At 43.3% G+C, this 16479-nt stretch overlaps 2 protein-coding genes across 11 annotated transcripts in view; one reads left to right on the forward strand and one right to left on the reverse strand.

The window, feature by feature from the left end:
- The window catches only part of LOC109398102 (mitoferrin), a 367824-nt gene that overhangs the window by 29484 nt on the left and 321861 nt on the right, over positions 1 to 16479 (reverse strand). The window contains exon 1 of one of the 10 annotated variants that reach the window (XM_029877675.2): positions 10374 to 10533. The exons of 8 other annotated variants lie outside the window; for them this stretch is intronic. The gene's annotated coding sequence lies outside the window, so the exon portion shown is untranslated. Of the gene's footprint in view, positions 1 to 10190; positions 10338 to 10373; positions 10534 to 16479 lie in introns of those variants that run through there. One more of the 10 variants, XM_062853921.1, reaches the window with a different exon arrangement.
- Positions 927 to 16479, forward strand: part of LOC134286925 (uncharacterized) — a 76231-nt gene continuing 60678 nt past the window's right edge. Inside the window, exons 1-2 of the mRNA XM_062848624.1 lie at positions 927 to 1616; positions 1673 to 6292. Coding sequence (XP_062704608.1) covers positions 927 to 1616; positions 1673 to 6292 — 5310 coding nt within the window. The remainder of the gene's footprint in view (positions 1617 to 1672; positions 6293 to 16479) is intronic.

Below are 16479 nucleotides of genomic sequence, written 5' to 3' on the forward strand. Positions count from 1 at the left end.
CGAAAATAAATCGTTTCGGGGCCCACTGCTACAAACGCTGGAGTGCCGAAACCGGCGAGCTTCGAAGGCAGAATGCACAACAAATGGAAGCGGAACACCGAGTGATCCAGGAGCTTGTGGCGAAACATCGAGTGGACGTTGACATGAGAAGGAAAAGGGAAGTCGAGCTGGTGCACCAGATCAAAAGCCTTCAGTTGCAACATTCCAACGAGCTGAAGCTAGTGCGGCAATCAGAGGAAAATTTGCGTTGTCAACTCAGACAGTGGGATCGTGAACGAGCGGATATGAAGTCCCAAATTGAAGACCAGGAGAAACGGCTGATCGAAGAGCGGAAGCAGGCGCGCATTTCGGAGGAACAAGGATGGAAATCTAGTGATCATGATCAGATCTCGAATGTGTTGCGGTTGAAAGGCATCGCGCGATCATAGCAACAACGATAACATTTTGTCGTCAAGCACCATAACAAACTACGATCCGAGAAGAATGATTCGCTCGGCGTGTGCCGGCGCGATGCGTTCGCTATCATGAAGTCAAAATGATAAATTCGCGATTTCATCCACTTTTTGAGCATTCTTACTTCTTTAACTTCCAGATATGCTCACGAATGCATTATTTCTAATAATGAATGCAGTTTACGGGTGCATAAGAGGCCTAAATTGTGATGAATAAAATTTATCACGACTTGTAACATGATCCGATAAAGGGTCATCACGCGATAAAGCGTGCATCAGATGCTTTAATTCTTCTGTGATACGAGCAAGGTGTGAGGCGTCGGCATCATGCTACTGCAAGAACAAGGCTATCTTGGATTGTTCGTATCCTGTATCATTTATCGCTTGAAGTGATTTTCTTCCATCCTTGCGGAGGAAGATTTGTGCGGCCAGCTCATCGAACGAACCAAGGAATGTGAAGCGCTTCGACTTCAAATGGCGGAATTGGAGAGCGAATTGCAGTGTCTGCGTGAGACAGAACTGCAACTGCAGTCCCAAATCGAAGCGGGACGTCAGCGAGAGTACGAAGCCATTCGTCTGCAGAATGTAGCAGAGAAGGAATATTGGGATTTACATGATGAGGTACAAGAGATTATAAATCGAGAGAAAGATCGCGCGACAAACGATCATTGTTCTTCTCCGTTGCCTCCTCCTCCGGTGTCGTGGGCTGAGCCTTTGGATACGTCTCACAGAGGTGATATCAATCATTGCGATGTAGATGGTTCCTCCTTTCCTCCTCCTCCACCACCTATAGCGGTCGACGTTGAATTATCCAACAGTCAGCGGAATTCAATGGCGCACCATGGATCCTCTGGTTGGGAAACGAACAATCCACCTTCAGTTCCCTTCGCTTCGAATGTCTATACTTCCGCACCAACTATCCATCCGCACACGTATTCTCAGGCATTGCGATCGCATTTTCTAGGTGATCAGCTTGGACCATCGTCGCAACAACTAGCGGCAAGGCAGGTGGTGACTAAAGAGCTTCCCATTTTCTCTGGTGATTCGATCGATTGGCCGCTGTTCATTAGCAGCTACCGGCATTCCACGGACACTTGCGGGTATACCAACTCCGAGAATCTTCTCCGCCTACAACGAAGTCTAAAGGGAAGTGCGAAGGATTCCGTCAGTAGCTTCCTACTCCACCCTTCTACCGTGCCCAGGTTGTGCCCACCCTTCAGCAACTGTATGGGCGCCCGGAACAGATCGTCAACAACATGATCGCCAAGGTACGCGCAACACCTCCACCGAAACCAGACCGGTTGGAGACTCTTGTTAGCTTCGGTCTAGTGGTCCAGAACCTCTGCGGGCACTTGAAGGCGGTTGGTTTAGAAAGACATTTGGCAAACCCGATCCTTCTTCAAGAGTTGGTTGACAAGCTACCGGCGACGGTGAAGTTCAGCTGGGCTCTCTATCAGGAGCAAGTTCCGGTGGTAGATTTGAATGTCTTCAGCGAATACATGGCGAAAATTTCCTCGGCGGCGAGCGGTGTTACTCCGCTTGTCAGCATCCCGCAGAAAGCAGTGAAGGACGAACGAAGTCGGCAGAAGGAGCGCTCCTTCGTGAACGCACACGACTCAGCGAACCAGCCGAAAGGCAGCCGACGAGAAGAAGCAGAGAAAGCTGCAACGAGCAGTGGAAAGCAGATTGAGAGGGAGATCAACAAGAGCAGTGGTAAATTGTGCCCAGTATGCAACGCTGAGAACCACCAAATCGAGAACTGCTCGTCCTTCAAGCGACTGGATTTGGATGGCAGATGGAAGGCAGTGAAAGTGCATAAACTTTGTGCTCGTTGCCTAACATCTCATGCTCGTTGGCCATGCAGAGGTGAACTCTGTGGAATCAACGACTGCCCTAAGCGACATCACCGGCTGCTTCATTTTGAGCCGCCATCGGACACGAAGGCTACGAATGCTGTTGTAACAGTTCATCGTCAACTATCCTCCTCGACGCTCTTCCGTATTCTTCCGGTTACCTTGTTTGGGAAATCTGGTCGGGTCAACACGTTCGCGTTCCTCGACGATGGATCATCGGTCACGCTCATTGAACGATCGATAACAGACGCTCTGGGGGTCAATGGAGAGATGGAAACGTTGCACATCGAATGGACCGGGGGCATCAACAAGACGATTACGGGTGCGGAAGTAGTTGAGATGGAAATATGCGAAGCCGGCGGAAGCAAGCGATACAAATTATCCGATGTGTACACCGTAGATAATCTTGGCCTACCAACACAGACGATGGACTATTCAGAGCTGGCAGCAAGGTACGCACACCTCAATAAACTACCGGTGAAGAGCTTCAGATCCGCGGTACCTGGAATCCTGATCGGTCAGAGCAACTCTCATCTCCTAGCAACTCTGAAACTGCGAGAGGGAAAACTGAACGAGCCTATAGCTACGAAGACAAGAATTGGATGGGCAGTATGCGGCAGTTTGCGGAAACCTCAAACGAATTCGATGCATCGCCAGTTCCACATCGCGGAGCCAACGGTCGTTGATCTGCACGAGTTCGTTCGCCGTTTCTTCGACATCGAGAGCATGGGAATAGCGGTTGTACCAGCTGTGAAAGGAGCAGAAGAACAACGGGCACTGGGAATCCTAAAATCCACAACACGACGATTGAGCGGCGAGAAGTTCGAGACGGGACTGTTGTGGAAACATGACTACGTGGAGATGCCGAACAGTTGGCCGATGGCAGAACGTCGATTCAGGTGCCTGGAAAAACGTTTAACCAAGAAACCGGAGTTGTATGAAAGCGTTCGACAGCAAATTGCGGATTTTATAAGCAAGGGGTATATCCACGTAGCGACAGCGGAAGAAGTTGAAGGATTCGACCTACGGCGCACATGGTTTTTACCGATTGGAGTTGTCGTGAATGAGAAGAAGCCAGGGAAGATTAGAGTCATCTGGGTTGCGGCAGCGAAGGTTGACGGCGTTTCACTGAACTCGATGTTATTGAAGGGACCCGATCTTCTTACGCCGTTGTTGTCCGTAATGTTCCCATACCGGGAGCGACAGGTGGCAGTTTCTGCAGATATCAAGGAGATGTTTCTGCAAATCGCAATTCGTCAGCAAGATCGTAGCGCTTTGTTGTTTCCGTACCGAGATTCCCCTGAACTTCCAATGAAAATTATGGTATCTGACCTGGCAATTTTTGGTGCGGCTTGCTCACCAGCTCATTCACAATACATAAAGAATTTGAACGCGCAAGAGCAAGAACAGGAGCTACCCCGTGGAGCTGCGGCAGTCATCAAAAGGCACTACGTGGACGACTATGTAGACAGTTTCGACACTGCGGAAGAAGCGTGTGAAGTGGCGAGAGAAGTGATCGAGGTGCACAAGCGAGCTGGATTCTACATTCGGAATTGGATGTCAAGTGATAAGAACGTGTTAGAGAAGCTTGGAGAAGTAGACCGGAAACCGCCGAAGGACATGTTACCGGAGAAGGAAGGATTCGAGCGAGTGTTGGGCATGGCCTGGTTACAAGAAGATGACGTCTTTTTATTTTCGCTGCAATCTTGTGATAAAGTACGAAGCCTGCTAGAAAGTGATCGAGCTCCTACGAAACGAGAAATGCTGCGACTGGTCATGAGTATATATGACCCCTTAGGACTGGTAGCATCGTTTGTAATCCAAGGAAAGATTCTAATACAAGAAGTCTGGCGAACCGAGACCGATTGGGACAACCGAATCCCAAAGGAACTTGCTGCAACTTGGTTGGAGTGGATAGCCATACTGAAGAAGCTGGGTGAATTGCGTATACCTCGGTGCTATTTTCCGGGGTATGATCCGAAAAGCCTTGAAACCCTAGAGCTACACGTGTTCGTCGATGCTAGTGCTCAAGCCTTCGCAGCAGTAGCATACTTTCGAATCATTGATCGAGGCCAGATCAGGGTAGCACTTGTTGCTTCGAAGACGAAGGTCGCGCCGCTTCGAGGACTATCTATTCCTCGACTGGAATTAATGGCGGCGTTGCTAGGAGCTCGGTTACGGAAAACTATCGAGGAAAACCATTCGCTGAAGGTCCAGAAAACTTACTTCTGGAGTGATTCATCTACGGTTTGTTCGTGGATCAAGTCGGATACGCGACGGTACCGCCAGTTTGTCGCCTTCAGGGTCGACGAGATATTGAACCTTTCATGTCTAGAAGAATGGCGATGGATTTCAACGAAAATCAACGTGGCGGATGAAGCAACGAAGTGGGGCAAAGGACCTTCATACAACATAGACAGCCGCTGGTTCCAGGGACCAGAATTTCTCTACAACAGCGAAGAACATTGGTTGAAGACTCCGGATGAAGATACTGATGAAAGCGATAAGGAGCTACGGGAAGCGTATGTGTGCAGCCACCTAGTTAGACAACCATTGGTGAATACTGAAAGGTTTTCGCGGTTCGAAAGGATGCTGCGTACAGTGGCGTATGTCCATCACTTCGTGGATAGTCTACGGTCAGCGAAAGGGAAGGAAAAACCTGCTGATGTTATGGGGCTGACTAGTGCGGAGATTCAGAAAGCGGAAAGGACGTTATGGATGCTAGCGCAGGCGGATGCGTTTCCGGACGAAGTCGCAATCCTCAAGCAAAACTTGGAACGTTGCCGGGGAAGCCAGAAGTCAGTGGGATCGTCCAGTTGTCTTGCGAAACTTTCACCATTCGCTGATGATTTCGGAGTGCTGCGAGTAGGCAGTAGGGGCGCAGAAGCTCATGTACTGACCTTTGATGCTAAGTTTCCCGTCATTCTGCCAAGAAATCATCGGGTCACCGAGTTGCTGCTGGATTTCTATCACCGGAAATATGGTCATGCCAATGATGAAACCATCGTCAACGAGGTACGTCAGAAGTTCCATGTGCCACGCCTGCGAGTCGAAATACGTTTAACCAGGAAACACTGCATGTGGTGCCGCATACACAAAGCAATGCCTGTGGCTCCAAAAATGGGACCGCTTCCAGCTGTACGGTTAGAACCAGATGTTCGCCCGTTCACCTATGTGGGCGTTGATCTTTTTGGCCCATATTTGGTGAAAGTCGGACGGAGCGCAGCTAAACGATGGGTGTGCCTTTTTACCTGTCTTACGATCAGGGCTATTCATCTAGAGGTAGTAGCTAGTCTGTCTACCGACGCGTTTAAGAAGGCAGTTAGAAGGTTTATAGCCCGGAGGGGATCCCCACTGGAAATCTACTCCGACAATGGGACTAACTTTGTAGGAGCAAGCCGGGAACTGCTAGATGAAATCAACAGAATCTACACTGATCTGGGAAGCACCTTCACAAATGGTAACACTCAGTGGCGGTTCAATCCCCCCGCAGCTCCTCACATGGGGGGCTGCTGGGAACGTATGGTTCGCTCTGTCAAATCAGCACTACGAGCGATTCCTATAGAGCGAAAACTGGATGACGAATCGTTTGCGACCGTGCTTGCTGAGGCAGAAAGTATGGTCAACTCTCGACCATTAACGTTCATCCCTTTGGAAACGGCGGACCAGGAATCGCTGACCCCGAATCACTTTTTGTTGCTAAGCTCAAATGGTGTTCGCGAACCTGACAAGTATCCAACAGATGTAGGTACGGCGTTACGAAGTAGCTGGAATATGGTTAAGCACACACTGGACAATTTTTGGCGGCGTTGGGTATTGGAATATTTGCCAACCATTATCCGCCGGACGAAGTGGTTTAAGGACGTAAGACCGATTCAGGTGGGCGATCTGGTCCTCGTGGTGGACGAAAACGTCAGGAACAGATGGATACGTGGACGAGTGATCCGGACTATTCCGGGCAAGGACGGCGTGACACGGCAAGCAGAGGTGAAGACTATAGGCCCAACGGCTTGACTGACATGAGTAAAGATGATATGCAAAATTGAAAGCACTGGAAATTGAGACTTTGTTTTGGATAGATATTCGATCTAAAGCCTGTATCCGCAATAATTGGGACACAGAAGTACGGCTGTAGCTCTGTAATGAATCGGTAAAATTGGCCAAATAATTGACTGAGAACTCTTTGGTGTATGTTTATTATTTGTGCCAAATTTCATAAAAATCGATGCATTACTTTTAACTGTGGATGAAAAACAAACAGATGTGGTTTTAAGCATTTTGTACAATCATGACCAATTTTCATTCGCATAGTAGATGCTTCTTTTACGCTACAGTTCAAAGTTCTGTGATGATAATTATGAAATTTCGTTAGCAGTTATGATACTTATAGAGACACTTTCTTGCAAAATTTCATCAACTTTTATCAATTGGTTCAAAAGCTACTGGTGTTGATAGGGGTGAGTGTCAGTGAAAATTTTTCGTGTTTTTCATGTGCGATGTTTGCCTATTCATAACTTTTGAATTTCTCTACCAATTTTCATGAAATTTTCACAGAAGGTAGTTGATTATGTGTATATTATGTCGGCAAAATTTGATGATTATTCGTAAAGTACTTTCAATAGTACAATCGATACAGTAAAGGGTGCTGACTAATTGCTGTCTGAGGGGCTAAAATCACGTTCAGTGCCAATACATGTTTCGATTATAAAATAGTTGAAAGTGCATCGATTTTTTTGAAATTTTGCCTATACAACAAATGTAGATTGAGAGGTTTGTGTTGAAAATTTCAGCCATTTCCTTTGATGAATTCAAAAGTTGCAGCGCTGACAAGCAAAACTAGGGGCTGTACAAAATTCAATGGCGCACATTCTACTCTTTCATTGCTACAACAAAAAGCACTGCACCGATTCACATGAAATTTTGTAGGTGAGATGAACACAGCTTAAGACTTTATTACGCCAAGATTGAGCAATTTTAATGTATCTATTACAGAGTTACAGCTGTATTTCTGTGTCCCGATTATTGCGGATACAGGCTTTACAGTGAAATACTAGTGATTTGAGGTGTGGTAAATTAAATATAATATTATTGAAGTAAAGAGGTTAATTGAAATCTTGTTTGTAGAATTAGGAAACATATCTTGTCTCTGTTTGCGAATTGGTTAAAGTGAACTCAGTCGGAGACTAAAATGTGAGTATACACACATTGAAATAGTAACCTGAACTTGATTGTAATAAAAACATTATTTATAGCTTTGAGCTGAACAGACTCCAAATTGCGAGTTTCTGCTACGAGAACTCCGAAAGAATCTCTTCGCAACAACCGTTGAATAGATTTAGCAGATGACAGCCTATCCAAAGATGCAGCCATCAAATTTTGGAAGTGGTGTTCTACGTATTATAAGACAGCGAAGCAACCTTAACGGCGAAGAACGATGGTTCGTCTCAAGGAAGATGATATTCTACCACACAAGTGGAAGCGTTTGGCAGGGATGGAAAATACTGAGGAGTGCAGCTGAGCAGGCACAAACGCAAAGCAAACCTACTCGTTAACAACAGAGGCCTGAATATATTCGCACTTCTTCACTCGCGAGCTAACGAAGCTGGTACGCACTCGTATTTGGTTCGCGAAGCCACTTTGAGCATTTTTCAGTTTAATGAAAAACGCATTTACTCAAGTGAAGAGGAGCCAATAATGCGCCGGATTTGCCAGAGGGCTATCCCCTAATTCATATGTTTCATCATTACATCTCCACCAACCCACTGATCGGCTCCCCCTTGGCAGCAATATTCCGTTCTAAGTATTCCTGGACAAATGCACAGATTTGACTTTAATGCAATTAGCCAATCTCATCAGAACTCATATAGGTATCACTGCAATTTGGATGCTGTTAGTGGTAATGACCGCTATCGCAACGTTGTGTTTAACGTTTAGACATAAATGTTTCAAAATGATATACAGTAACAAACACACCAAATCAGGCTCTTCATTTTCTCAGGAAATTTATTCGTCCTTTTTTATAGTTTTTGGGAAAAGAGTGGTCATCGATAAAATCTAGATTGAGTTTAAATAAGGGCGAAAGACCCCTGAGAGAGTTCATCGACTCTCTCTTCTGCAAATTAAAGTGACAAGATGCAAGTATGGTTCCACTTTTTGGTCATAAATCGCTAGGTTGTGATGCAGAAATGTATTACAATGCAATGAGGTAGTTGTTGAAATGGTGAACCTGAGTAGGCCATGCGCGCGGTTGCGTGTGAAAAACTTTCTGTCACGATTTTTTTCGTGCTCGTGGAATTTGAACTTAAATAGAATTCGGCTGATGTCAACCGTTTAGTGCTATTGGTGAAGTTTTTTGTGTAAAGATGAAAATTCAGAAATCAAATTGTGTTGAACTATAGGAAGAACACAGCTGGAACTTCTGATGATGGACTCTTGGCCGCAGTTGCTGAAATGTCCGATATGTGCCGTCTTTTCTTTCACAATCTGGTGACCGGCTATGGTAATTTTCAACGGTACGCTGATTCGCTTCAAATTCACCAGATAATTCACAAAACTGGATTCCCGGCGGCGTCTGAACTCGGACAGCAGGTTCCTCACAGCTGTCATTTTCTGGTGTTGCTGCTTCAAAGCCGAATCATTCCGGATGACGATCTAGCGTAGTTAAATTATGGTGAGATTAAACAACCTTAACTTTTTGCTACAAAAGTTTACTTTTCCAGCGGTAATCAGGTAAATGACAATTCTTAAATGTTAATCAACAACACGCTTTGCTTTTTCGCCATGGAAAGCTTCCCATATACCTCCCCATCCAATTTCTAACTCCAGATATCTATGAGGTGGCCCAAGTTCTTGGACATTATCTTATCATAGATATCTAATCAACATTTCCTCCCCATCCCCGCTGATCGTAAGGACCTGGCCAGGTGTCAAACAAAGAGATCGTTCAATGAAAGGTTTGTCCACTCCCAGGCAACTTTTCTGGCGCATTTCACGTCTCTATTGACAGCCACCCCAGGATGTGTACGGTCGGCTATGCTATGCTATGCTATAAATCGCTAGGTTGTGATGCAATCTAGCGTCTAAGTGTAAAAAAGTTCGATTTATTTTGCATCTTGTCACTTTAGTTTGCAGAAGAGAGAGTCGATGAAGAGAACTCTCTCATGTTACTTTCGCCCTTATTTAAACTCAATCTAGAAATGTTATATTTTTAAAATAGTAAAAAATATCCAACGTCCAAGTAGTGCAATTTTAAAAGAAAAAGTAATTTTACTTGAAACATTTATACAATAGCAACTAAATAGAGCCTGCATAAATATGTATTGGACTTAGATAATAAGCCTTTTGATAAAAATTGAGAGAGGTGCGAAGCATTACAAGTTACCTTCTAAAATATAACATAGGCAATCATATCAAACTCCAAGGCTTCTGAACAACCTTGCAACTTTTTCTTAGCAGATAGCTCTTAGAACTGATAGAATACGTTCCTCTGGAGACTGCACCTTTATCTTTGATTCTCTTGCAATTTCACATTTTGCCTCAAAGAGAATAACCGAAGATGGTAGTACCCTGCCGTACAAAACGTGTGCAATTACAATCTGCAGATAAAAAGTAATCAGCAAGTTCCATTTATTAGCAGCATACATACTTCACTGATAACAATTTATTGTGACGACAAGCCAGAAATTGGGATGACCAAATTTTTCATTGCAACCATCCAACTATACGTAACTTCAATGAAACTAATGAAAATGTAGGGCTTGTTTATATTGTCGGAAGCGAAGCCTTGAACCTCCTGGAACAGCAAACTTGATTGACAAGCTAGGAGTGTACCTAACACCGCAGCAAACTGATCCGCACTTGTATCACATATTCACAATACACTCACGTGCACGTGTCTTTAGCCGTTCATCTAGTTGTTCCTTGTTTTTCTCGTAAACAAACCCGTCACACGCGTCTTCCCCCACGATATCCAGTTTCGCGCAGATCGCGCTCCCCAATTACTTCAAGGTCAACGACAATCAATCTATTTCAGCAACGATTTTCACAGTGCGATTATTTTCAATTATACCTGAACTACTTTCGTCTCCACGACGACGGTGTGTCGTGTGTTTTTCAATCGAGTACCACTTTGCAAATGAGAATTCGTAGGCTCGAATCTATCCGGCCGTCGTCGGTCAGTTGTGCTATCTCATCGCGGCGCGCAGCTCTTATCAGTTTACCTACAGAGCTCTCAGCCGTTGCGGTGCGTTGCGTTGTTCTGCTGAAACTGTGAGGGGGATGTTATCGTGACAATAACAATTTGCTATCAGCAAACAACCAATCGGAAACCACTCTAAGTAGATGGATGACGACGACTACGATGACACTTCACTTGAGTAGGTATATGTTCTTTTCGAGCATCATCATCATTATCGTGTGGAAGCTTTGCTGGTTGGTGGTTGGTGGCGGAGGCCTCATTGTGGCAGTCGTGTGTGAGTTACGGTTACTGGAATGTGTCTCTCACCCGAGTATAATCGTAACAGCCGCTGTTCGTTGCTATTTCTGGAGCCACCCCTCCGTTGCATCCCCAAGGGGTTACTGAATAGGGTTACCATGTGTTCTGCAGCTGACTATGCGTTGTTGTTCAGAATTGTGCTGGAAGTGCCCATGTCACACAGAACAGGATTCAGCATTTGAGGTACAATTTTCAACGGATTCAGTCAATTCGAGTGCTTCGTTGATCAATGAAGTAATTCGTTTAGCTCAATGTGTAGTTGACTACGTCACTATCAATAAGATGTAAAGAAATTTTCCTTAACTTCCCTGAACATAGAGTACCTTCTTGCTGCCACACGTCGTTGGCAGAGGAATCTAGCTGTTAATAACTGTGGAAGTACTCATAGAGCACTATGCTGAGAGATAGGTTCTGTCCCAGAAAGAACGTTATTGCAAGAAGAAGAAGAAGAAGAAGAAGAAGAAGAAGAAGAAGAAGAAGAAGAAGAAGAAGAAGAAGAATACTACTATCGATACAAAACCGCATCATCTATGGAAGTTGTACTATGAGTTCTAAAATAAACTACATACACTACCCGCCATAAATATGGAATCGCATGTTGCAACACTCATACTGAATATTGCAGCACCCAAAAAAGTTTGGCATCACCCTAAAATGTGATTATTTCAGGTCTTTGAGGCACAAATCACTTATGACCCCCCTAATTCTCTTTCAAAATGCAACTCGTACCCACAACCTAATTGGTTCTAGGTTTATTATATTTCTTCTTCTTATTTTGGGTGATGCCAAACTTTTTGGGTGCTGCAATACTGAGTATTGCAACGATTCGATATTATTGGCGGGTAGTGTGATCAAATGAATGTTTTGTAAGTTTACTTCGCGAAGATCGTACGTTGCTTTGTAAGTGGATCTTCATTGGTTCAATTCTCAGGTGCTCCACAGCAACTTTTCCAAACGCACTAACGAAATTACGAAATAAATAACTATATTTGGAGATTATTCCTCCTAAGACTGAAAGGCGTAACCTTCAATCATACATATCCAAAGTCGAATCTCAAAGAAAACTGTTCAACCGATCTACTGTGATATCTGTCCTGTCACGGTCGCCATGTGATATCTGTTCGATTAGTAGATATCACGATGATGGTTGTCTGAAGACTGATTTTATTAAAGTTTCCAAACGTACAGCTAACCGGATGAATTTGGCACTCTCAGTCTTGAAAATCAAACGATTTATTTTATTCTGTTCGAAATTGTCCGAAATTGTCTGGTTTTGTGGTTGTCGGTTGATCATGATCTGGGCTTTTTTGTGGTGATTTTGTGGGAACTTTTTTCATTAACTTTACACAGTACTACTTGATCCACCAACGACGGTTGGTGTCTTGGTGTCGTTGGTGGATCAAGTACTGTGTAAAGTTAATGAAAAAAGTTCCCACAAAATCACCACAAAAAAGCCCAGATCATAACCAACCGACAACCACAAAACCAGACAATTTAGGATAAAAACGATAGACCAATTTTTCCCTTGAAAAAGGCCACATCCCATGGCCGAAACGTCGGGCAGAATAAAATAAATCGTTTGATTTTCAAGACTGAGAGTGCCAAATTCATCCGATCAACATAATTCCAGTCGTTTGCCAAGAACACGTACAGCTAACTTAAGTCTAATGCATATTTTTGATCTTTTCATTATTGTTATTCCAAAGGGAGGTACTTTGAGTTCTCTATCAATGGATCACTAAAATAACTGAAACGGCCGCTATGAAAAGAACAGATAGCGCCACCGTAGACATGTGTGTTTGTGTTTGACATAACTCAGCCGCTGTCACTGTGTTACAATCCACATCCGGTGGCGCTTTTGTTCTGATGTGGTGAATAGCGAAAAAGTTGGCTACAATGATCCATTGAGCTGAACCAATCAGAGTTCAATAGAAAGGTTTTCAAAGAGAGATAAAGAGAGAGAACTAGGACAATTTTTAAGTGAGAGCATGTGTGAGTTAAATGCTTATGCTTATTAGAGTGGGTCATCGTTTATATGAAAAAATTAAAAATTCAATGATATCCCATCAGATCAAAGCTTCTTTGATCTCATTTCAGGACCCAAATAAGTGTGCAAAATTTGGGCAGGATCGGTTATATCTACGTTTTGCGCATCGCGTTTGAAGTTTGTATGGGGTTTTACAAGGGAAAACACACTTTTTTGCATTTCTCTCATAACAAGCTCGATTTTTTCTAAAACCATGTAACCGAACATGAAAAAACATAGCCTAGGGTGTGCTGAAAAACTTTGTCGAAGACCGCGAAGTGATCTGATGCTTATGAAAAAAGTTATAGCGTTGGCATTGCTTGGCGAAACAACATGAATTTGTTGCTATTGTTATTCCTTTACATTTTAAAACATAAACACATACATGCGGTGCGTTGGTTATAACTATTTTCTCAAGCATCGGATCGCTTTGCGGTCTTCAACAAAGTTTTTCAGAACATCCTAGGCTATCATTTTACAGTATCGGTTAAAAAGTTTCAGATAAACTTCTTCAACTTATAACAAAAATGCAAAAAAGTATGTTTTCCCATACAAATTTCAATTGCAATGCGCAAAGTGTAGACGCAACCGATCGTGCCCAAATTTTGCACAGATACTAAGGACCCGAAACCAGGGCTGTTACAAAATTTCCAAAATATCATCCGCGAAATTCGCGACTTCGGAAATAAAATCCGCGACTCGAGAAACAAATCCGCGACACGTACATAAATATTCAAATTCCATATTGAACCAGATTTTGTACTGAATAATGACATGTATTTAATAATAGTTTCGTAGATCTTATGAAGTTTTCAACGATTTTTCATTAGGGACACATTTTTCGTCAACCTTTGTTAGTGTTATTACAGAAAATGTATTGAGATTCCCAAAGCTTCAGGAACAACTATCTCTGGACCCGATACCAGGTTTTAAAATTATTTTGTGATAAACCATTTTTGCCTTTCTCGTACACTAAGTGTACTGGAAAGGCTATATGTTCACTCCAAAAATGACTTTTTGATAGAAAGCCCGGAGAGTCGAGTCACATATACCAATCGACTCAGCTCGACGAATTGAGGTGATGTCTGTGTGTGTGTATGTGTGTATGTGTGTGTGTATGTGTGTGTACAAATAAACTCACATCACTTTTTGGCAGTAAACCTCAACCAATTTTAATGACCGATGGTTCATTCGACGTGGAATCTGGTCCCATTGTTTCCTATTGAAAATGGTTCGAATCGGTCCAGCCGTTCCGGAGTTATGGCCATTTAGGTGTTCCGGACCGGTACCTCCGGAAGGGGTCAGACATGAAAATGCAACAAACCCATGCATGCGACCCATCAAACCACGGCATTTTTGTTTATCTGATGAACGGTTAGCAGGAAAATAATCTCAGACCATATCTGAACCGGTAGTGTTCCGGAATCGATTCTGGGTGGCCCGCCGGAAGTGGCCAAATATAAAATTGAACATAACCCATTCATGCGACACATCAAGCAGCGGCATTTTCGGTAACCTGATGGATAGTTAGCAGGAAAATAGTATCAGACCATATCTGAATCGGTAGTGTTCCGGATCCAGTTCCGGCGGGGGGCCCGACGAAAGTGGCCAAATATAAAAGTAAACCAAACCCAAGCATGCGACACATCAAATCACGGCTTTTCCAATAACCTGATGGCCGGTTATTAAGGAAGTTGGCTCAGACCAAATTGGGGACTGCCGGTTGTATTCCGGAACCAGTTCCGGGTGTCCGAATATATAGTGAACCAAGCCCATGCATGCGACACATCAAAAAGCGGCTTTTCCGATAACCTGATGAATGATTAGCAAAAAAATAGTCTTAGACCATATCTGATCCGGTTTTGCTCCGGATCCGTAACCGGGTGTCCCACCGGAAATGGCCTTATATAAAAGAGAACCAATCCCATGTATGCGATACAACAAATAACGGCTTGATGACTGGTTATCAAGGAAGTAGGCTAAGACCACATTAGGGACTGCCGCTAGTGCCGGAACTAGTTCCGGGTGTCCCTCCGAAAGCGGTCAAATATAAAATTGAACCAAACCTATGCATGCGGCACAGCAAAGCGTGGCTTTTTTGATAACCTTATGAACGTTAGCAAGCAAATAGGTTCAGACCATACAGGGTGGTAGGCTCGTGAATGCAAACTTTTTAAGGAGTGATAGAGGATCATAAATAGTGAAAAAAAAATCTACGCATATGGTCAAATATCAACCGTTACGTAATAATTGAACTCTACACGCACAATTTGAGTTCATAAGAAGGTCAAATTTTACATGAATCGTATTAAGCGTATAAGTGTTCTCAGGATCGGCTAATGTCGACGTAAAGATCATGAGTACATAATCGACGAGAAAGGCACTATCACCACTAGGTGGATCAATCTGGGTTTTTTTGTGAAGTATCTCAGTTCAGTAACATGTTTGTTACTGTCCTTATCGATTGAACTCAAGACCAGCTTGTGATGAAATACAGTGTGTTCTCCCATTCTGGTGAGCCTAGCTTTATGAAGCCAACCACGTCCTTGGGGAATACGACTCATATGACAGCAAGCCCTAAGAAGGGTTTGTCAAGAGCTTTGAGCCTACGATAGGTGAGAGCTCTACAATAGCAGAGGATATGTTCTGATGTTTGTGTCTCCTCGTCACAGAAGCGGCCATTAGGACAACTTCGATCTTTTGTAGATGGTATCTACAGGGGCAGTGTCCAGTTATTAGACCGGTGTAGATGTTGAGACCAAATAGTTGTTGGATTTTCTTGAGGTTTATCATGACGAGCCGCTTGGATTGGCTTTTAGGGAACTGGAACTACATTCCAGTTTTGTGATTCGAGTGACCATATTGCACCAGTTGCATTTTACAGAGTAGCAGAAATCGAAGCAGATCCCGCCGAATGGCTCAGGGGGCCAAGGAACAACCATTCAAGTGAAGAAATACTTCATAGTTTGGATAAGGGCAACGTTTTATAACCATGGTTAACCAGATATAAATAACGACGTTGCTGGACAAGAAGAACTTTTTCCTACAAAAAGGGATTATGAGCCGTTCTATTTTAGTAACAGGAGAAAATATAATGTTAAAGTTGTGATAACCTTTGAAGCAGACCATCAAAATTGTCCTATTTTATTAACTACTAGGTACGCTTATCGAAGTGAAAAAAAGAAAGGTGAGTTTTAGAAATAATTTGTTGCTTAGATTCTTCCAATATGCAAAAAATAAGAGTTTTCGAAACAAATATCTAATGCTGAATCCCGGAATGAATAGTAATTTATGTAACGAGTTGCAAAAAAAAAAAAGATTTTTTCAGCATGATAAATACGAAGAGTGCTGAAAAAATCGAGTTTTCCAACGAGTTACATACAACATTTTTAGCAACTATTTTTCATTATGCAAGTCATTTCAGTTGCATAATAAACCAGTGCGGAAATTTTCGGTATATTTTTTTTTCAGAATTGGAATGCAGAGAATCGAATTGAAAGATCTCAATCCTGGATATAAGCCTGTAGGTACAGGACAAAAAACTGAAATCAAAGTTGCGATATCTCAGCAGAGAAATTCAACCAATTTGGGAAATACCATCAGAATCTAGAGAAATTGTAGAGACACCATTAATCTTTGCGTATTGTTTTTCTT

The sequence above is a fragment of the Aedes albopictus genome, chromosome 2, assembly GCF_035046485.1.
Source record: "Aedes albopictus strain Foshan chromosome 2, AalbF5, whole genome shotgun sequence".
In the NCBI taxonomy this organism is placed as follows: Eukaryota; Metazoa; Arthropoda; class Insecta; order Diptera; family Culicidae; genus Aedes; species Aedes albopictus.